Source organism: Apodemus sylvaticus, chromosome 1, assembly GCF_947179515.1.
Source record: "Apodemus sylvaticus chromosome 1, mApoSyl1.1, whole genome shotgun sequence".
Classification (NCBI taxonomy): Eukaryota; Metazoa; Chordata; class Mammalia; order Rodentia; family Muridae; genus Apodemus; species Apodemus sylvaticus.
Genome location: NC_067472.1, coordinates 261,324 through 283,793, shown reverse-complemented (window position 1 = coordinate 283,793; position 22,470 = coordinate 261,324). Strand labels below are relative to the sequence as shown.

The window sequence follows — 22,470 nt, the reverse complement described above, 5'->3', positions numbered from 1 at the left end:
TAGCACATCAAACAATAAAATTCACATGATAATCACACTAAATGCCATGTCTAAGCTGGTATTTTCCAAGGACTGTTCTGTTACTAATATAGTTTCTCAAATCTGCATATTATCTAAATAATATTTTCTTTATTCTCATTTAAAAATGCAAATTTTATTCTCTTCAAAAATGCTCATTTTAAAAATGCAAATAATCTTATTTGAAAAGAAATGTTAAGTAGGAAATAGTTAAACTTCTACTTATAACAGTATTAATAGAAAGGAATTAAAAATAAACACACTAATGCAAAAATACTGCTAAGTTCCAATTAGATACAGTTATTTGCTTAAAGTCTGAATTTTGTTGAAAAGAGAGAGTGGTGGTCAGAGGCATTCTTTTCTAGCTTCATTTGTAGGTCAGAGGACTGAAAGAAAACTAAAAACATTTTTAATTTATCATACTGAGATTTGATGTTATTTATTCTGTTCCCTATTATATCAGAAATATTCATAAAATAAAAATTCATAAAGCTAGCTGTCTGTGCACCCTTAGCTGCTACCCAGGGTACCTGCCTTGTGCTAAAAAAAAGAAAGAAAGAAAGAAAGAAAGAAAGAAAGAAAGAAAGAAAGAAAGAAAAGAGAAAGAAAGAAAGAAAGCCTTAGACATTAAAAAAAAATCTTAATTAGTTCCTCACAGCACTTGCCTTGCACTTAACTGGTACCCAGTGAATGTGTCTGGTGTTCAAATCTGTGATGAAATATAATTCAGACATAAAAAAGAAAACAGGTTGAGCTTGATGACTTATACCTGTAACCTTAGCACTTGAGAGGCTGAGGCAGGAGGATGGCCAAGAGTCCAAGGCCAGACTTTGCTACAGAGTAAGATCCACTTTCACATAAAAACAGAACAAAACTCTGAAGTCTGATAGCACAGGTCATTTTCTTGCCTTTGCTTGCCTCCTCTTAGTACTGAGATTACAAGTCTACTCAGTACCCAGACTACAAGTATAGGCAGAATTTGCTTTTGGAGTAATGAAAACATCATGTGATTAGTGGAGCTGAGAATTGTAGAACATTAGAAATGGTAGGTTATATCTATAAAAAACAAACAAACACCTTCAAGAGGTACAGAATCTAGAACTCCATGCAACTGAGCAGCTAGTGTTTGTGGTGGCTGAAAGCAGGCTCATCATCAATTATTTGCCACTGTATGAGACAATGATCTCCATTTAATTCTTCATACTTTCTATCACATCAAGGGTGGGTTTTTTTTTGTTTTTTTTTTTGTTCAAATTCACAGAGATCCACTTAACTGTACTCCAGGTGCTAGGATTAAAGAGATATACCACAATGCCAGGGGACATTGAGGGTTTTAAAAGTTTCACTGCTGTATCTAAGTAAAGAAACGGTGTGTGACAAGGAAAAGCTAGAGGTTTCTGTAAGCTTAATTTAAAAAAAAAAAACAAAGAAAAGAAAAAGAAAAACTACTTTTAATAAGAGTTCTCAAACACTTCTACCCCCTCCTTTAAGCCCACCATCCAAAGGTAGGGGTGTGTACTGGCTAGTTTTGTGTGTCAACTTGACACAGGCTGGAGTTATCACAAAGAAAGGAGCTTCAGTTGGGGAAGTGCCTCTGTGAGATCCAGCTGTGGGGCATTTTCTCAATTAGTGATCAAGTGGGGAGGGCCCCTTGTGGGTGGTACCACCTTTGGGCTGGTGCTCTTGGGTTCTATAAGAGAGCAGGCTGAGCAAGCTAGGGGAAGCAAGCCAGTAAGAAACATCCCTCCATGGCCTCTGCATCAGCTCCTGCTTCCTGACCTGCTTGAGTTCCAGTCCTGACTTCTTTAGTGATAAACTGCAATGTGGAAGTGTAAGCTCAATAAACCCTTTCCTCCCCAACTTGCTTCTTGGTCATAATGTTTGTGCAGGAATAGAAACCATGACTAAGACAGGGTGCAAAGGTGGTAAAAAGGACAAGGGTATGTGGACCTGTTTAGAAGTAGTTCTTGGGGCTATTCCAATCTCTGATGTCAGGATACCAGCAGTCCAGCTCAATAGTGCCAGGACACCAAACACAAATCGCATAAGTCAACAGGAGTGACTAGGACCAGTTGGGATTCCTGGAGAAGTTCTCTGCTGTGTGTCTCTTTCAACAAAGTGAAGATCAGCAAAGAGGAAGACTCCGAGACTGATGAAGCATTGCAAAGCTAGCTATTGTTGAGTCGCATTTATACTCTCTCCAAACATTCCATGTCTTCCCATGGGAATTGCCTTAGCAAAACAAACATCACATGAGTCTATCATCTGTCTCTTCTTCTTTTATGGATAGGCCTTTGTTTCTGGTTTTCCTCTAGCACTTTGAAGGGCTCCTTTCTCCCAATATAAACAGTGTAATGGGGTTTCCATCATAGGGAGGCAGTTTGGTTCACACGCTTATATGCAGTGTGGAAGTCAGTCCAAAGCAAAGAGCAGGGTGAAGTGCCCCACATCCTTACCCACCTCTTCCTTCCTGCTGCCCCTGCTAAAGTGTATGCATCCATCAGCTCCATCTCATCACAGGGCTATTTAGGCTTAAGCGTAGTACCACTTGCACCTGCTAATTCATCACCTGCTGTATCTTGCAGTTTTGAGTGTGTTCCTGGTATTCTCTTAACACCAGCCCCCCTTAGCTTCTGAAATATTTTTCCTTTCATATTTAAATTCTACATAGGGCCTTCTGGTGTTGGATAAAACCTGCATCTAATAATCACTGTGTGTGTATGTGTTTGCATATGTGTATGCGTGTGCACGTAGCAAACAGGTAAACATTGGGTATTTTCTTCAGTTGCTCTTTACCTTGTGTGTATATGTACATGTGTGTGTGTGTGTGTGCACACTTGCCCTTGTGTGCACATATGAAGGCTAGGGGTATGTTAGGTGTCTTCCTCTTATTTTTTGAGACAGAGTCCCTTATGGAGCCTGGAGCTTGTCACTGCAGCTAGACTACTTGGCATGTGACAATCTTCCTTCCCCCACAACCTAGGGCTGGTATTACATATGTGTGCTATTATTATTATGCCAGGCTTTTTATGAAGGGTACTAAGGATCTGAACTTAGGTTCTCATGCTGGCACAGAAAACACATTACCCACTCCATTTTTTAAAAGACAGAGTCTCTCTGATTGACTAGACTCTCTGGCCTTAGGATCCTGCTGTCTCTGCCTCACCAGAGTTGAGATTCTAGGGACACTACTGTTTATATGGGTGTTGGGTATCCTGCCTCAGGTCTTCATGCTTGCTTGACAAGCTCTTTACAACCTTAACCATTTCCTCAACCTATACCATGGTGACTTTAATCAGGTAGTAAACAGGTCTTGAGCATGCCATACAGGCTCTGCTTATGAGGAAGTCTGTATGTACTTGGACTATACTAACAGAATCATTGAAAGAACTAGATCCATCATTTTATTCTCTCTCTCTCTCTCTCTCTCTCTCTCTCTCTCTCTCTCTCTCTCTTTGTGTGTGTGTGTGTGTGTGTGTATTTCTGACAGTGTCTTTCTTTGCAGCAGCTTGGAACTCACTTTGCAGATTAGGCTGGCCTCAGCCTCTGCCTTCCAAGTGCTGGGATTAAAGGTGTGCACCATAATGTGGAATTTCTTAATGGGGAATGCTTACAACAACTTAATATTCCTTTCCTTCATGGAGTCTCACCCAACCCTTCTACATGGTAGTTTGTGACTGGTCACTCCAGATCCTCATTCAGTTCTGCATGCTGGGGTTGAGTTCTTCTTTGGGTATTTGAATTGTCCTTTCTTCAGCCTCTCTTTCCCTAACTACTGATCTGTTCCTCTGAACTCCAGGTTTCCTACCATACTCTTGCTTTCTAGGAAAATCAATATTATATAATAAGCATGCTACTGAGCCCCTATAATTCAAGAACACCATGCAGTCATGTGGTCTTGGAATCCCAAATCTACAAAGGATTATGGATCCTTTATTTCTCTGGTCTGTCATTTCATGATCTATAAAATTACAATAGTGCTTACCTATTTGCTCAGCACTGTGTGGACTGCAGTTTTTGTCCAATGCATTGTTATTAGGAGTTGCTTGGTTAATCTATAAGTTCCTCAGATATTAATTTCTTTAAAAAATTACTTTATCTGTGTTTTGCTGCATGTATGTCTGTGTACCATGTATCTGTCTGATGCCCATAAAGGTCAGAAGAGTGTCCAGTTCCCTAGAAATGGAGCTGTGGATGATTTTTTTTTCGAGACAGGGTTTCTCTGTATAGCCCTGACTGTCCTGGAGCTCACTCTGTAGACCAGGCTGGCCTTGAAACTCAGAAATCCACCTGCCTCTGCCTCCCAAGAGTGCTGCGCCACCACGCCTGGCTTGTGGATGATTTTTAACCACCATGTGGGTATTGGAAATCAAGGTCCTCTCCAAGAGCTTAACTGCTTAGCCATCTCTACGGGAACCATTTTTAAAAATTTGGATGGAGACATGGCTCAGTGATTAAGAGCATCATGTTCTGCTCTTTCAGAGGACATGAGTTCAATTTCCAGCACTCACAATGGGTAGCTCACAATGGTAACTCCAATTCCAGGAAATCTGATGCCCTCTTTTGGACTCTACCAGTACCCATATACATGTACACATGTATACGCGCGCGTACACACACACACACACACACACATGAACACATAAAATACACCAATAGCATATTTACATGATTTTTTAAAAATTAAAGTTATTTAACATAATAAAATTCACCATTTTAGAGTAGATTATTCAGTGGCTTTTAAAATATTCATAATATTGGGTAACCACCACCTCTATACAGTTCCAAAATATTTTCATCATCTCTAAATGAAATTGCCTTATCTATTCTGTAGTTACTCTTTGCTCTCTCATTCTCTGATGACTGCTAATCTGTGCTTCTGTCTTTATAAATGTTTTAGATATTTTATATAAATAAAATATTTTTTCTTTTGAGCCTAACCTCTTTTACTCAGGAAAATGTTCATATTAATACTTCATTTTTGGGAATGTATTTTCCATGATATCAGTGTGACATAATTTGATTATCCATTCATTAAGTCAGACTTGGGTTATTTCACTTTGGGTTATTTGACCTTGTTGGGTCAGATGGTAAATCTGTTATTTTTAAGGATTCAGTTTCTTTTTTTGCTCCTTTTATTTATTCATTTTTCCTTATTTCTTGGAAAGGAAAGGAATATTTAAAAAGTCAGTAGTGATGGCACTATTATATATTTCTGTGCATATGTCTAAACTCATAGAACTAAACACCAGAGAGTAAATTTTATTTTTTATTTATTATTTAGTAGGGCCTTGCTGTATATCCCTGGTAAGTCTGTAATTGGCTATATATACACAAAACCAGGTTTCTCTCAAACTTTCAGTAATTCTCCTGCTCCTGCCTTCATAATGCTGGGATTATAGGCATGAATCACCACCATACCTGGCCTGATGGACGTGCACACGCGTGCGTGCGTGTATGTGTGTGTGTCCCTTTATTAACTCCTGCAAAAAAATTAGTATTTGTTACAGAAAAAAAATGGGACAAAATAATCATACTAACCTGCAAATGGCTAAATGAATTCTAGTCTAGCTATCTTTAGAACAACTACTCTGTCTGCATGAAAAGAACAAAGCAGCCTGAAGAGTCCCATATGGAACAATCTCCAAGATATAGTTTCTTTCTTTCTTTTTTTTTCCAAGACAGGGTTTCTCTGTGTAGCCCTGGCTGTCCTGGAACTCACTCTGTAGACCAGGCTGGCCTCAAACTCAGAAATCCGCCTGCCTCTGCCCCCCAAGTGCTGGGATTAAAGGCATGCGTCACCACAGCTTGGCTCTAAGATATATTGTGATGTGAAGACAATCATGAAGGCAGAATAGTGCTTCCATTTTTTGAGACTCTGTTTCAAAATACAAGTAGTGATGGACAAATGGTTCAGTGATAAAGATGCTTGCTGCCAAGCTTAATAATCTGATTATTATCTCTGAAGGACAGCACCAACTCCTGCAAGTTGTTTTACCTCTACCACCCCCCCAGAAATGCTTAAAAAACACTAGAACCACCCCCCAAAAAACCAAACCAAAACAAATTTTAAGAAAGAAATCCTTTAAAACAATAAACCCAAGCCCAACAAAATGATCTATGTGCTTCCAAAATTCCATGTGTTGATTTTAAAAGGCAGGGCCTTTTCAAGGTGTTAGGTCATGAAGATAGAGTCTTCCTGAGGTTAGGGTCTTGTGAGGATACAGCACAGAATTACTGTCTATGGAAGAAAGAATCTAGACATACCACATCTGCTGGCAACTTGATTTCAGACTTCCCAGCCTCCAAGTCTATGAGTTAGTTACCATTTTTGTGGGTCACAAATAACTCAGTTTTAGGCATGTGTTTTGTTACAGCAACCTGCATGGACCAAGAAAAACCATAAACAGAATCACTCTCTTTCCAAATACAGAGAGGGTAAATTCAGCCTGGACAGAGGATTCAGTAGTTTTCCACTCGGATCCTGAACACCCAAGGTTGTGAAGTTTGAGCTATAAGCAACAGACATTCTCTATGACCCAATAATCACTCAGGCAGACGAATTTCCTCTGTAATAAGTAAGAACTGGCCTCACAGATCCAAGAAACCATACAGGCTAGACCATATGGAGCCTGAGGCTTATTACTGCCATTCCCAAAGTCCTTGCTAGATGGCATCCTTTATCCACAGAGGAAACTCCTTAGAGGAATGTGCTTTCTAGCTATGTCTGCCTGTCCCAACCTGGGTTCACTCTGACAGGGATAGATGCTCAAGCCACCTAGATGAATAGGCTACAATGTTAAGGCCTAGGTAACTGTTACTTGTCTAACCAGCCATTTTGTGCTATTACTAATGGTATAAGGAAACTTTCTCATGTGCGGGTACTCTGAAACTTTCTCATGCTCTTGGTGATTACAGATTCTGTTATGTTCTATGCTTTGCTGTTCTTGGAAACCAATCACAACAGGAGTCATAACTGCTTTGTATAGTTAGACACAATAAATTTGGACCTAAACCAACTGCCAGGCAGCACTTCCTCCAACTATATATAAACTTTTATGGTTCTTGCTTTTATAAATTGTCTCTGGGATGGATCCCAACACAAGAAAAATACCTATACCAATTATAAGAAGCTATTTGGAATGACTTACATTTTGAGTAGGAGTTAAATAAAGTTTTAGTTCCCAAGACCTCCTTGAGAACTGACATCATACTTGGCATAAAGAGATCTGTATGTAGGTAACTGACACCCTGGTTGACAAGTTAAGACATGGATGTTAGATAAGGAAAGTCCCTTGTCACAGTTAAATACCCCAACCAATAAGAACAGGATGAATGTACAACAAAGACATGTTCCTAAGGAAGTCCCTATCCCTAAATCTTGATTGATGGGATAACTTGGTCCAGATGTTTGTAGATTTTAGACTTAAAAAACCCTGTAAGATCTTGATTCAACCTCACAGTCAGCTTCTGAGTCTCGTCTGTGGCCCTGATCAATCAGTCCTGGGACAAATACCCATGAACTATCCCTGTCTGAGTGAGATAGTGTTCATGTGGTTTGTGAGGCAGCTCCTGGACCATAACGATCATAGCCTATTTATTTTATATTACTGTAAATAAAAATGTCAGTATGTGTAAGGCATTGCATTATTTAATATCCAGGTATTTGATAGATTTAGTTTAGCATGTTTCTAGCTAGCTGAGACTTTAATGAAGGAAGAAATGGGTTCTTTTTCCTGAGAATAATATTCACATATCTATGATGACTCACTCTATATGAGTAAAAGCTTTTATCTAAGGTTTCTAACATTGTTAGGCTTAGTCTGGAGCAAAAGCATGTTTATGTTATTGTAGTATTAAGGTTGCCCTTCTAGCCTGCTTCTCCTTGGATTCAGCTACCTAGTTCTAAGGCTTAGCCTAAGGTTCCATTCAGTTTAGTTTGCTTCCTCTTTTAGAAGCAGTTCTTGGCTAGGCCTTGTAGTACAGGTCTGGAATCTCTACACACAGGAGGGAGGGTGAAGCAGGAGGATCACCATATTTTTTAGAGGATAGTGAGTCCTTCTACAGTGTCTTTTTACTTCTACATGCATGTACACACAATAAATATAAAAACAGTCAAGATAGAGCAGTAGCCATATTTCTTATGCTACATCTATCTGTTAAGAGTTCTTGGTACTATGAGTAACAAGTGGACCTGTCTTGCTGAGGCTTAGTCCTGTCTGATGCTGATCATTAAAAGCTAATCCTTTAGCCGGGTGGTGGTGGCACACGCCTGTAATCCCAGCGCTCTGGGAGGCAGAGGCAGGCAGATTTCTGAGTTCGAGGCCAGCCCGGTCTACAAAGTGAGTTCCAGGACAGCCAGGGCTATACAGAGAAACCCTGTCTCGAAAAAACCAAATCCAAAACAAAACAAACAAAAAAAAAGAAAACAAAAGAAAAAAAAAGAAATATCTAAAAAAAAAAAAAGGTAATCCTTTGATAGATGCTGGTCATAAAATGAGTCAGGGTGATGGCTTAGAGTCTTATCTACATTAATAGAAATGTCACCTTTTTTTTTTTTTTAAAAAGTAAATTACTGTAGAAAGCATATTTTTATTTCCTGTTCTGATTCTAAAAGTATGAGTTAAGGTTTATGCTTCTACTGGATAGTACAAGTATTTTGTCTCCACCTAAATGCATCGATTGTCCAGCACTTAATGAGACAAAAAAAAAAAAAAAAAAAAAAGCTCAACTCTCTATAAACCACTTGGTGATAAGGATCTTGTGTCTTTCTCAGACTGAAAGCTGAGTTAAAACCAGATTATCTTGTTCCCTAGTTAAAGTTGGGTGAATGATAGAACTACTAGTAAAAGACTGCTCAGAGGACAGAGGTCCAATCAGAGAGAGTGGAAGTCTGGAGAGAGATTGGCTTCGGTTTTCTAGAAAATACAGATGTTTCTATAACATTGGATCCAGAGGCCAGTGCAGCCTCACCTTTCCCCTTTAAACACTGATCTCACAGAAAGGTTGAGATTCAGATAGTTACCTAGCATGATCTAACTAGTATTCCTTAGGTCTAGGAGAGGGTAGAACTTATTTATATTGATACTTCTTACACTTTTACACTTAGCTCCTTTTTTGTTTGTTTGCTTTCCTAGACAGGGTTTATCTGTGTAGCCCTGGTTATCCTAGAACTCATAATGTAGACCAGGTTGTCCCTGATCTCACAGAGATCATCTGCCTTTGCCTCCTGAGTGCTGAGATGAAAGGCATGTGCCACCACTGCCTGGTTCATTTGGCTCCTTTTTATCCAAGAAATCTTTAGGTAACATGGGTACAAAAGCATTTAAAATTTATATTTACTGATAAAAACATAAAGAAATTTCTTATGTTCCAAAGCTGTTATTGATTAGTACAACATTATTTGTCAATGTAAGAACTTGTAGGGTAGAGTCTTCAAGATTATTCTGGGCTACACAGTGAGTTTAAGACCAACTTGAGCTACATGAGACCCTGTCTCCAGAAATAAAAACAACAAAACACAAAATGTTACAATGAAACTCATACTCTGTACAACTAATAGCAAATGATAATAAAAAGGTGAGCCTACTTCAAAGAAAGGTATTAATAGAAACACATGATGTGATACATAATGGCAACATTTTAAATGTGAAATTTGGTGACCATGGGGTCCTTTCAGAATGGAAGGGATGTTAATAGGAAGTCTTGGGCTTCCAAGTCCATTTCAATTCACATATCTTGGAATTGTCCTGGTGCTTGAGACCACTTCTACCACTGGCAAAATCCTCTGAATATATCTCTACAACTGATGTTATTTTTTCCACTGGTGAAAGGAGCCAATTCAAGCCAGATGAAAATTTATATAAAGGCAGGTTTATTGGGCAAGTTCACTGGGCTCAAGAAAGGAGGCCAGGGAAGTCTTGATGGGGAGGGAGACAGAGAGGAGGATGAATTAAGAGAGAATGTGTGGGTGCACAGAGAAGGAAAAAGTGGGGAGAGAGATCAAAATGTCTGGATTGATGTCAACGATTCCCTAATTAGTTATTGATACTTAATTTATGACTCTACCTCAAAACAAACTAATTTTTCAAGGGGGACTGTGAATTATTATTATAGCTAATAGAAAGAAATGAAATGATCGCAATGGAATTATGGATGGAAATAGAAAACTTCCTAAAATCTTAACCATTTAGCCAACTGCCTGTTTTTCCTTACAAGTTCACTCTGGCAACAAAACAACGTTCAGAACCAAGTCATGGCATCCAGTCTGTGCCAGGCAGTGATCAGTGCATTAACTCTCTGATCTATCTGCCAGGTTCAAATCCTAGGATTTATTTATTCATAGACAGGGTTTCTCTGTGTAGCCCTGGTTGTCCTGGAACTCACTCTGTAGACCCGGCTGGCCTTGAAATCAGAGATCTTCCTGCCTCTGCTTCCCAAGTACTGGGACTAAAGTTATGCACCACCATTGCTAGGACTTTTACTCATTAGTGTGTAACCCCAGGAAAATAATAAAGCCTCTTCTTATCTACAAAATTCAGCTATATTCCCTATCTCATCCGGACATTGTGTTCAAGTGATAATCCAAGTCAAACAGCTAGCAGAGGCCTGGTTCCCCACTGGGGTTAAATAAATGCTATCATTGTTCCATTCTTGCATTGGAATGTCATAATTTCCTCACAGAGGCACAGATAACTTGACCTACAACCATTTATTTTGTAGAAAAGGTTCATCACCCTGTAGTGGACAGAGAACTGTACAAACTAAGACCTACTTGCTGTATCTGCTAGGACTTATTCTGTATCTGTTTCATATCTGTAAAATGGAGAAAGGCAGGCCTTTACAGAAAGGCAAACAAGCATGCATCTATCTACCAGAGAGGTAAAACTACTGCCGACTTGGGTTGGGGCTGGATATTAGAAAATAAAGAGTGGTGTGACTTACAGTCAGCAGAATTTTGCTACTCAAGAGGATGGATGGTTTGTTTCCTTGAAGAATTTCAGATCTGACATAGTCCTACATCTACATTTTAACCAGAATTTGCATTGTTAAAAATCTTTAGGGCTGGTAAACATAGGATGTTTATGAAGTTTAGTTATTGAAAAATGTTATGGAGCCCTATCAGTAGTGGCACATGCCTTTAATCCTAGTACTTGGGAGGCAGATCTCTTTGAGTTTGAAGCCAGTTTGGTCTACAGAGCTAGTTCCAGGACAGCCAGGGCTATACAAGGAAACCTTGCCTCAAAAAAAAAAAAAAAAAAAAAGGGAAATAAAACAAAAATGTTATAGAGAGGAAATATTATGGCTTATAATATTAAGTGTCTAACAGCACTTACTGTTCTTACAGAGGACCCCAGACAGCAGGATCAGGAGTTACAGGCCAGCCTGGGTTTTATGAAACCCTGTTTTAAAAAAAAAGACAAAAACGGTGAAAAAAATGGTGAAAAATAAGCCAACAAACAAACATTGGGCTAAGAAGTCGGGTCTAGGCTCCTCACTAATGGTCACTGCATTTGGGCTCTATGGTGCTGCCCACTTTAGTAGTCTTTCTTTACGTTTTGAGAGAGACCCCTTCATCACAAGTTAGGGCTCTGGGAATGAGAGTTTGTAGTAAAGTTTAAGTTTGGGTTGCTCAGAACAGTAATTTCTGTGGTGCCAGGTGCTCAAGTTGTTTGCTCAACTCTCTGTCTTCTGACAAGCAAACTTAACTTCTTGCATACAAGTGAGGCCCACTGATCCAAATTCAGACACTAGGCAAGTGGTGGTGGTAGATATACCTACTAAGAAAGAAGACTATTACTGTTAGAATTAGCACTAGTCTGGTGACCACACTCTGAAAATGCCATTAGCTCCTGTGCTTAATGACTGTTCTCCATTTCTCTAGGCCCCTCCCTACTTCCTGGCAGCTCTAGTGACAGCCGGCTTTTCCTCCTTTTGGACACAGAAGCCTCAGACCTAGTTTCAGAACGGATATCCGGCCTGAAAGGCCCAGAGGAGGCAAAGGCCTCATTGTTCCCTGGGGCCTGGCAGCCCCGCCCCCAGCCCTTAGGACTCTCTTCAAAAGACCCTAGGTAACCAGAGAGCCAATTTCCCAGCATTAGAACTTAGAGGAGCTGGGACCAGATCTGGAGTTCGAGGTTCTGAAAGTGTAAGGAGACAAGTGCTCCAAGATAAACAAGCCTGGAATTTGAATGCCTTTTCACGCTGGCTTGGCGATGGCCTGGCTTGTTACTCATCAACATTTCCGCAGCAGATTCGATTTCTTATGTGTTTTTAGTAACTCGACTACAATATGTTTGTTTACAATGAAAATCGTGGGATTTTTGGGTCTCCGGCTCTGAGCGTGGGGATCCCGGGAGTCCCAGGCGCCTGCATTTTGGTTCGCGTAGACGCGCCGTCAAAAGGGGGCGCTCATGCTACGTGCCTAGAGATCAGCGGCCGCCTGATCGCCCCGGGCAGGCGAACCCCTTGCTGCCCGGAAACAAAGTGCACCTTTGTCAGCGACCTGGCGCGTGTGAGCGGCAGACCGCGGGCTGCGCGGAACCCCTGGGGCGCGCCTTCGCTCGGGTCTCAGCTCACTCCTGGGCCTCTCACAGCAGCGTCCTGCCTCCTTGGCTTGTGCTTTCCACTTTCTCGGATCTTGGCGGGACAGGAAAGGGACTCTGAGCTCCGGGAGTTGGGGTTCCGTCTTGGCCGAGTGGTTCTTGATTCTTCTGCCGGCGAGGCTGGGCCGCCTGGCTCAGCGCCACACCGGCAACAGCCCTGCTCCACAACCTCGGTGCAGTAGAGCCCCTGCCCCGTTAGACGCCAGACTACAATTCCCAGCATTCCGCGAGTCCAGAGCGCGGGGTGGGAGTTGCCTCCGGGCAGACGCCTGCGCGCTGCGGCGGCTCGAGCCTGGAGTACCACACCCCCGGGAGGGGAACGAGGGGAGGCTGAAGCATCCGAAGCATTAAAGCATCCGAGGGAGCCGGAGGGGAGGAGAATGGAGTGACAGAGACGCGCGGAGGGTGGGGGGTGGGGGGGAAAGTGTTGAGGGAGGGGGGAGGGGGGACACAGAGGGAGGAAGAAGCGGCGGCGGCGTCTCTTCGGTGCAGAGGGGGAAACTCCGCGGGCTCGTAGAAAGAATAATGCGGTAGCAAGGCAGGCTGCTTGCTTTGGGGTTTGGCAGCAGCGGCGGCAGCTCGAGCAGCGGCAGCGGCATCACCCCAGACGCTGACAGCACCGCCGGCCGGCTCCCTCGCTGATTGCCGACTGTCAATGGAGCTGGAAAACATCGTGGCCAACACGGTCTTGCTGAAAGCCCGGGAAGGTAAGCTCGAGTGGTTCGGTGTGTGCACGGTACATTTGCTGCGGGCCGAGGTGCGGGTGTCGGGTGACAAGCGGGCGTGCAGGATGCTCGCCTTGAGTTGGTTGGAGTGGTACAGCTTGGAGATCTGTCTGTAAATATTGAGGGGCTTCTGCCTTTGGGCTCAGATTGGGGTAAAGACAGTTGCAGGGACGATTTAAGTTCCTAGAATATCCTCTAGTTTCCAGCTGAACCTTAGAAATTATGCGGTCTCCGCAGCTGTTGAAAGGGCAGTTGGAAAAGCATTCTTTTAGGAGATAGAGGCAAGAAAACGTGCCAATAAAACAGCCTTTAGAGTTGAACCGGGATGGTTTTAAGAGTGTGAAAACTAACTCTCTCTCTCTCTCTCTCTCTCTCTCTCTGTCGCCGCTCTCTCTGTCTGTCTGTCTTTCTATTTCTCTCTGTCTCTGTCTTCTGTCTCTCTCTCGCTCTGTCTCTCTCTGTCTCTTTGTCTCTCTGTCTCTGTCTCTCTCTGTCTCTGTCTCTCTCTCTCTGTCTCTCTCTCTCTCTGTCTCTGTCTCTCTCTCTCTCTCTCTCTCTCGTGTGTGTGTGTGTGTGTGTGTGTGTGTGTGTGTGTGTTTTGTGGGATTGGAATTAGCAAAAACCAAGTCTTTGCTTGCACAGACTGAGTTGATAAAGACTATTGGTGGAAATCATCCTCTGGGAAATTTTCTTAGGGAAATCCCGTCGTTGTGTGGAAGGAAGCCTTTTAAAGGCAAAGTAAGATGTTGAGGAATTAGCCAGTTTATAAAATAATGAAAGGGTGACTTTACAAGTCACTGAGAACATCATTTAATTTTTTTTAGGGTGGATTGTTGTTATTAACGACCCCAACTCCCACCCTGAGGTAGATAAGGCTTAGTTATAGGCAAGTGTGCTGCTGTGTTTTGTCTGCATCTTACTAGATTTCTTCCATTTAGCTGTCAGGAATGGGTAAGTTCCTTAGTAATACCCTGTACCAGGCATTTTGATTTTTGATTCTTGGGTTGAAAAAGTATGTGGGACGTCAGAAACATTGATGTCCTAACAGGTTTGTTTTGCATGAATGTAATCATACATATTTAGAAAAACTTGGAATTTATGTAACAATCACATTTGCCAAGATTTAGATTCTGGTGTGCAGCCATTCTATAAGAAAGGGGAGGTTTTTTTTTTTTTTTGATTGTTGTTGTTTTCCTTTCCTGGGAAAAGGCTGTATTTGATATCCAGGGCAGACTGAGTAAGGTTTTTCCCTTCAGAAGGATTCTCTGCAAGTAGCCCAGGAAAATGCCATCCCTACTTCATAATATTTTCATTCAGCCACTTTGATGAATGAAGGAAGACTTTCTGGCCAGCAATAAAACAACTCATGTTTATCCAGCCCATTCCATCACCTTGTGGCTCAGTACATGGTGTGCGCTGGCATACAACCCACCTTGTGCTAGGTTTCAGCAACTCATCTTGGCACTTTCAAGTCACTTGTCATTCTAAAACAGCCACCTGGAAGGCTTGTTTTGGAAGTCCCCAAAGGAAGCAATGCTCTGAAAACTGAGTAACGTTTCAGATATTCAGGTCTCCCTCCTCTACTGCCCTTCCTCTTGACTTTTTTTAGAGGTAGGACTAAAATTTTGTCCCTTCACCTCCACTAACCTGACATTTTTTAGTGAAGTAGAACTAGGTATAGAGTGGGAAGTTCATCACTGGGCAGGGGGTAGTGTCTGGAGGTGAAGAAAGCTCCTGCCTGTAAGCTTTGCAACTTGCCACCTAGTGGTGGGACACAATGGTACATCTCAGGACTCCAGATTGGGCAAATTGTCTATTAATTCTAAAATTATTTCTTGGGAAATCTCTGGGTATGATTCTATGGGAATCTCTTGTCCTGGAGGCCTTTGCATGTTCCACTGATTTCTCCTGTAGCCCAGGGAATCAGATCCCTTTGATTCTCTGTGCTATACATTTATTTATTCTTCTCTTAGCACTGACTTCTTTGCATATGTTTCACTTTGAATTGGAAAGTTTTCCCTATCTCTGGTTATTATTCCCACTGTTTTTACTGAAATGAATTTACTGGCTGGTGTTTTTGTTTGTTAGGTTAGTATATAGGTTTTTCCGGAGTCTTAGAGAGGAAAGCTGTGGACTAGAAGTATAAGTGGAATGATGGACTCCCATTGGGGCCAAATTACTGTGATTAGAAATGCTCAAGAATGTGCCCTTTATTTTTTTCCTTTTAAAGTCTTTTAGTTTTCCTGTGAGAGTTCAATAGACATCGTGAGAAACAGCTTTTAAGAATGCCTTCCAGATGAGAGGGCTTTGACTGCAAGGAAACAGAGAGATTAACATGTGAGTGATAAATTAATCATGTACATGGAAGCTTCATTTTAAAACTTATATTTAACTTTTCCCCCTTTATGTCTAAAGAGAGTCTACAATTTTAAGTACTTCTATTCAATAAAGGTTGGGACTTTATTAAGGCTTTGAACTTATCCTAATTAATATGGAAGAATCTAGAAATAACGTGTTCTTTTTAAAGTTTTCTTTTCTTTTTCTTTTTTTTTCTTTTTGTTTTTTGTTTTTGTTTTTTTTTTTTTTCAAGACAGGATTTTTCTGTGTAGCCCTGGGAACTCACTCTGTAGACCAGGCTGGCCTCGAATTCAGAAATCCGCCTGCCTCTGCCTCCCAAGTGCTGGGATTAAAGGCATGTCCACCACCACCTGAAAGTTTTCTACTTAAAGTCATCTTACTGACTTTTGTTTTTGTTTTTGTTTTTGTTTTTTGAGACAGGGTTTCTCTGTATAGCCCTGGCTATCCTGGAGCTCACTCTGTAGACCAGGCTGGCCTCGAACTCAGAAATCCACCTGCCTCTGCCTCCCAAGTGCTGGGAATTACAGGCATACGCCACCAATGCCCGGCTCATCTTACTGACTTTTAGTAATTCTCCAAATAACTGTATTATTTAGATAGTCAGAAATGAATGTTTCAAGAGGTAGAATTCTTGCAAAATTGGGTGTGGTTACACTGGACTGTCAATCCAGGCGTGGGAGGTAGACCGGAGGGTCCTAAATCAAGGTCAGCCCCTCTGTTTGGAGTTCATGTCCACGTTTAATATGAGATACTATTAAAAAGTAGAGAGAGAAAAGAAAGAAAGAAAAATTCCTACTAGTTTAGTGAAGTAACTAATACAAATTTTGTAGTACATGGAAAACCAGCAAACTCCAAAGCACCAAGTTGTCTAAAATGTTTTAAAACACTGCTTGAAGATTCTTTTGAATGGTTACAGATGAGAAATATATAATTGGTGAATGTGAAGTTTAAGCAAGTTCTCTTCCCAAAATACATTGTAAACAGTTTTAAATGTGGCTTTCAAATAAAAGTCAATTTGTTCCAAAGAGTACAAACCTTAAAAAAAGACAGATATACTTTGTAAATATTGTAAAGTGATTTGTCCATATTAGTGAGTACCTTTTGCTCTCCCCCACCCCTTTGAGACAAGGTCTTCCTGCCCACATTGACCTTAAACCAGGCTGGCCTTGAATTTTTGGTGTTCTTACCTCTACTTCCCAAGTGCTGGGATTTACAGGTCTGTGCCACCATGCCTAGATTTCTTTTACTTAAATAATGAAAGTTTATTAAAAGTGAGAGTGAAAAGCTGGGCATATATAGTAATGCACACCTTTAATCCCAGCACACAAGGTAGGCTAGTGGTCTCTGTGAGTTTGTGGTTCCCCTGGTGTACATGGAGTGTTCTCAGCCAGCCAGGGATATGCCTAGTAAGACATTGTCTCAACCAACCAACCAACCAACAAAACCAAGAAACAAATGAATTTGTTTGCTTTCTTTTTTCTTGTTCTTCCTCCTTTTCTTTTTCTTTTCTAAAAGTTTTTTGAGATAGAGTCTCATTGTACATTCTTGCTAATTGACTATGTAGATCAGGTTGGCCTCCCAGAGATCTGCCTGCCTCCAATTTCCACTTTTTCGATAGTTGTTTTGAGATTTATTTATTTGTGTATTTTGATGTGTATGAGTTCTCTATTTGCCTGTATGCCTACATGACAGAAGAGAGCATTAAATCCCATTATAGATGGTTGTGAATCACCACATGATTGCTGGGAATTGTACTCAGGACCTCTGGAATAGCAGCTAGTGCTTTTAACTGCTAAGCCAGCTCTTTAGTTATTTTGAAATAACAAAATATGGTAATCTAATTTCAAAATGCTAAATCTACTGAATTGTATTGTGTGACTTCTTTATTTGTCTTGTGTGAGAAAGCATCAAGTTGGTTTTGATCTTTCCTAGAAATTAATCTTTCCTAAGAAATAACTAAGGAATAAAGAAATAAGTTGAGACAAAATTCATCCCAATTTATGAAAATGAGCTAAGTGATTAAGCATTTAATGAAAAGGGACCAAGACCAAGTCCTCTATTTACATTTCAGAATCTCAGAAAATTGGCAGGCAAGCTCTTGTTGAAATATTGGTAGCTAGTGTGTTTTGTATATTTTCTTTTATTTTGCCGTAAAAGTTTTCCTTCCTTCCTTCCTTCCTTCCTTCCTTCCTTCCTTCCTTCCTTCCTTCCTTCCTTCCTTCCTTCCTTCCTTCCTTTTTTTTCTCTTACAATCTAGATTTGTTGTATTGCTATGGAGAAGTACTGGTGAGAGAAACATTTACAAGAAATTACCTTTCCTTTCTTCATAGGCTAGCAGTAATAGCCCTATCTGATTATAAAGATTTCAGGAGAATTGGGCATATATCCTTGCTTTTGAGGCTTGCAAGCACTGGAACAGAATGACTCTATTTGTCATAATTTCTGAAAACCGGACTGTACAAGAAAATTTTTCTAGATAAGGCTGTGACTTTTTTCTGTATCTGCCTGATAATCAAGATTAGGGACCTGGGAGAAGGTGAACTTGGGGCCTGGGAGAGGCCAGGGAGGCTAGCAGGAGGAAAGGAGCCAATGTCTAGAGTTGGGAGAAGTAGGCTTTGCTTTTGATTGACTTGGCATTCCACTGCAGATTAGAAGCCTCCTTTTCCCTTGAGTCCTTAGTTTCTGATGCTGGAGTTGGAACATAGTTGGACTAAGTTGTCAGAAGACTGGGTATTTCTGAAGCTCGAGGTCCACAACAGCTCTGAGGAGAGACAGAGCTACCTGTCTCTCTTCAATCTGAGAGCTCAGAAGCTTTTGTTTTGGCAGCTGGCATGTGTGAAAGCAGCCTGGCCTTTTAGACACAATGCTGTTAAGCTGTTAAATGAAACTGCCTCTTCATGTAGCTTCCTTTTCAATATCTACAACATAGAAAAAGAGAAACCAAAAGCAACATTCAGAAGGCCTAGCTTTCCAACAGAAGATTTCTAAATGATAATTGTGCTTCATCTAGCTGCCTGTTTTTATAAGCATCAGATAAAGCCCACAAGACTCTCATCTTTCAGTAGCTTAGATGCTGCTTGTCAGAATCTAAACTCTAAAAGATCCTGATCTTTCAGTACTCAAACCAATCCTTGCTTAAATGATGTCTTTAAAAGCCAGAGCTCTTGTAGTGGCTTGCTAAATGATGGTCTTTGGGCCTGCACTTCAGGCTTTAAGAAAGCCCAAGTGGGTTTCAGAAATGTTCTACACATGACCACATTTGCTTTTTCCAAGCAAACACTGTTCAGCTCTCAACCCATTCCTGGGGACCGTCAACATTCTTAGGAAACCATCCAGGCCTGTGGCAATATTTAAAGTTAATATTTGTTGCCAATGAATATGTGGATCAAGGTAATACATTATAATACCTAGACTTTTTTTTTGATCCATTTGCCTGGAATCTCCTGTGTAGCCCAGGCTGTCCTCAAACTGGCAGCGTCCTCTTGCCTCAGCTGCTGAAGTGCTGAAATTACTGGTGTGAGCTACAACACTTTGTTATAACAATCTAGATCTTCCTAATGAAAAAGTGCTATTGTTGAGATTTATTTTTAGAAAGTGAAGACAATATTGTTCATCTAACTATCATTCAGACACCAGAGAACACATTACATTTCTATAAATCATGCTACTTTTTAAAAAGAAAACAATCTCTTCCTGGTTGAATTCTCCACCCATTCTCATTAAAAAAAAATTTCTTACATTATCTTCTGAACTCTTATAAGAGTAAAACATTGGTGTGTACATTCATTCATCAATGGATTTTTGAAGGATCCTTGTCAGAAGTGATACTTTGGATATCAGCCTTGGTTAAATACATTTAGAGATGGACTAAAAGAGACAATTGGGTCTGGTGTGGTAGTACATTTCTTAAATCTCAGAACTCTGGAAGCAGAGTCAGGCAGATGTCTGAGTTACAGGCCAGCTTGGTCTATGTACTGAATTTCAGGCTAGCTACATAGGGAGACCCTGTCTCAAATAAAACAAAACAAAACAAAAAACAATTTGAGTACATGGTTTGCTTTTATTTATTTATTTTTGGTGGTGCCTGGGATTAAACTCAGGGTCTTATGCCTGTTAGGCATATACTCTACCACTGAGATACGTGTCAGCCCTTTGTAGCCTCTTAAAACTAAAAAATTATGTATGAACAGGGCTGGATGTTTTCTTTTCCATAAAGAGTTGAGACTGATTAGGGTATCAGTTCTGCAGCTGAGTAGATACTATGGACTTTGTTGTGTCTAGACTTTGGACAGTGGCCTGAAAGATGCATATAATTTAAAATTATACTTGTACCAGGTGAGCCTTATGCCTGCAAGAATTGCCATGAATTAGAGGCCAGCCTACACTACAGAGTGAGATTCTGACTTTAAAACAAAAAAAAAAAAAAACAAAACCAAAAACTAAAGAATTGAAGTTTATTCGTGAGGGATGGGCTTGAATCTGGAAGCAAACTGCTGATTTTCTAGGGTGTGGTGCTTTTTCATCAGAATCGGTGGTGGTGCATGCCTTTATTTCCAGTACTGGTTTACATAGAGAGTTTCGGGGCTATACAAGAAAGGCTGTCTCAAACAAGCAGACAACAAACCAAATCAAACCAACCAAACAAATCACAGTGATTTCTCCCTAAAGACCATTTCTTGTAAGATTTGAAACCTTTAAAACAATAACTCAGGTACAGCATACTTGCAAAGGAAGGAAAGCATTTGAAACAAGACAATTACTTTTTCATTACTTGTCTGAAAATTAGTTACTTTTTCTTTCTTGTCTGAAGCCAGAAGAAACTCTGTTCGAAATGGTGCCAGAGTTAAGTGGGAACATCCTCTTGACAGACACTCATAAATCAGGCTACTTTTGATTGGGCTCTCTGTGAATCTTAATAAGTTGATTAGCCAGTCTGTTCTACAAAGAGAGTTCCTTGACCAGCCAGGGCTATGTATTGAGACCCTGTCTTCAAAACAACAGAAAACAGTGTGAATTCCGGGTGGTGATGGCAGCGCACGCCTGTAATCCCAGCACTCTGGGAGGCAGAGGCAGGCGGATTTCTGAGTTCAAGGACAGCCTGGTCTACAGGGTGAGTTCCAGGACAGCCAGGGCTATACAGAGAAACCCTGTCTCGAAAAAACCAAATCCAAAAAACCAAAAAACCAAAAAACCAAAAACCAAACCAAACCAAACCAAACCAAAAAAACCCAGTGCGAATGGAACTTGAGATTGACCTGATATACGGGCATGGACACACACACACACACACACACACACACACACACACACACACACGGACATGGACAAACACAAAATGATTCCATGTCATAGTACAGTAGAAATTAGGAAATGTTTCAGCATGACAAAGAAAGATTACATAAGGGTAGGGAGGACCAATAGGAAAATGTTTTCCAAATGTTTGTCTTAACTGTGAAAAATGTTTGGCAAACTCACCCTTCCCCCTGAGTTGGAAGTGGTTAGTTTTCGTTGTTTTCTCAGAAATAAATATTTGCATTTAAGCAAATGTTCAAGGCAAATAGTTTTCCCTGGTTCTGAGGCTGTGTTCCTTGAAGATGCTTCATGCTAACCCCATCCCTTTTTTGGCTAGATCAAAGGTAGCCTAGATGGGTTCGTCACATGTTTTTCATGTCACTGAAGAATTGAGACTGAGCAGAAAGGAAAGAAAATAGGAAGCTAGGCAGTGATTCTTCTAGACATAGGATGGCAGGGACCTGGTATTTGAAGGATGCTGGGAGGCTGGATCTAATTAAGACAAGGAAAATGTATGCTAGCTCAGAGGAAAAAGTTCTGAACAGTCAATTCTGTAATATCTCTGAAGAGGAGGCGGCCAGCATGATGAAGTTTTATGGATGATGCCAAACCCTGTGATATATAATAATTAGTAACCACCAGTTATTCCACCACATACTCATTCCACAAACCACTAACCACTGCCTGGGATGGAGTGCACTGGCCCTAGATACTTGCTCCAGATGTTTTCCCATCAATAGTATCCAATTAGAGGGAGTAAATAAATAAACAAATAAAAAACAAAGCTGGGTTTTGTGACACACATCTTTAACCCCAAGATTTGGGAGGCAGAGGCACTTAGATCTCTCAAAGTTTGAGGCCAGCCTGGTCTATATAGTTCTAGGACAGCCAGAGCTACATAGTGAGAACCTGTCTTGAACAAACAAATGGAAAACCCAAAACCAAACCAAAGCAAAAAACCAAACCAACTAAACAAACAAAGAACTCCTACCCCCCCAAAAACCCTCAAAGCTTAAAAGGTAGCAAAATGTCAATTCAGAAAGAAGCTGGATAGCCTCAGATGGCTAAATATGTTACTAAGGGAAAGGTGAGTCTTTGGATACCGTTGGAATACACCTGTAGGGTTACTCTTCAGTAATTGTCAGAATACTGATGCTTGTTTGGTATTCTTGCTTTTTTTTTTTTAAGTCAGTTTAAAAACATTTTAGGCTGTGTGTGCGTTCTTTGGTTAATGGTTCAGTTTCTGAGAGCTTCCCTGGGTATACCCCCACCCTGGTGTATTAACTTTCTGCAGGATTTGTCACATCCTCTCCCACTGAGGCCAGACATGGTAGCCCTCTGCTACATGAGTGCTGGGGCCCTGGGACCAGTCTGTGTATGCTCTTTGGTTGGTGGCTCAGTCTCTGGGAGCTCTCAGGGGTCCAGGTTAGTTGAAATTGTTGGTTTTCCTGTGGGGTTGCTATCTCTTAGGG

General features: G+C 40.9%; 1 protein-coding gene across 1 annotated transcript in view; it reads left to right on the top strand.

Moving 5' to 3' along the window:
• The first annotated feature begins 13,074 nt into the window (after positions 1–13,074).
• Positions 13,075–22,470, top strand: part of Grk5 (G protein-coupled receptor kinase 5) — a 201,369-nt gene continuing 191,973 nt past the window's right edge. Inside the window, exon 1 of the mRNA XM_052182236.1 lies at positions 13,075–13,330. Coding sequence (XP_052038196.1) covers positions 13,279–13,330 — 52 coding nt within the window. The 5' untranslated portion in view covers positions 13,075–13,278. The remainder of the gene's footprint in view (positions 13,331–22,470) is intronic.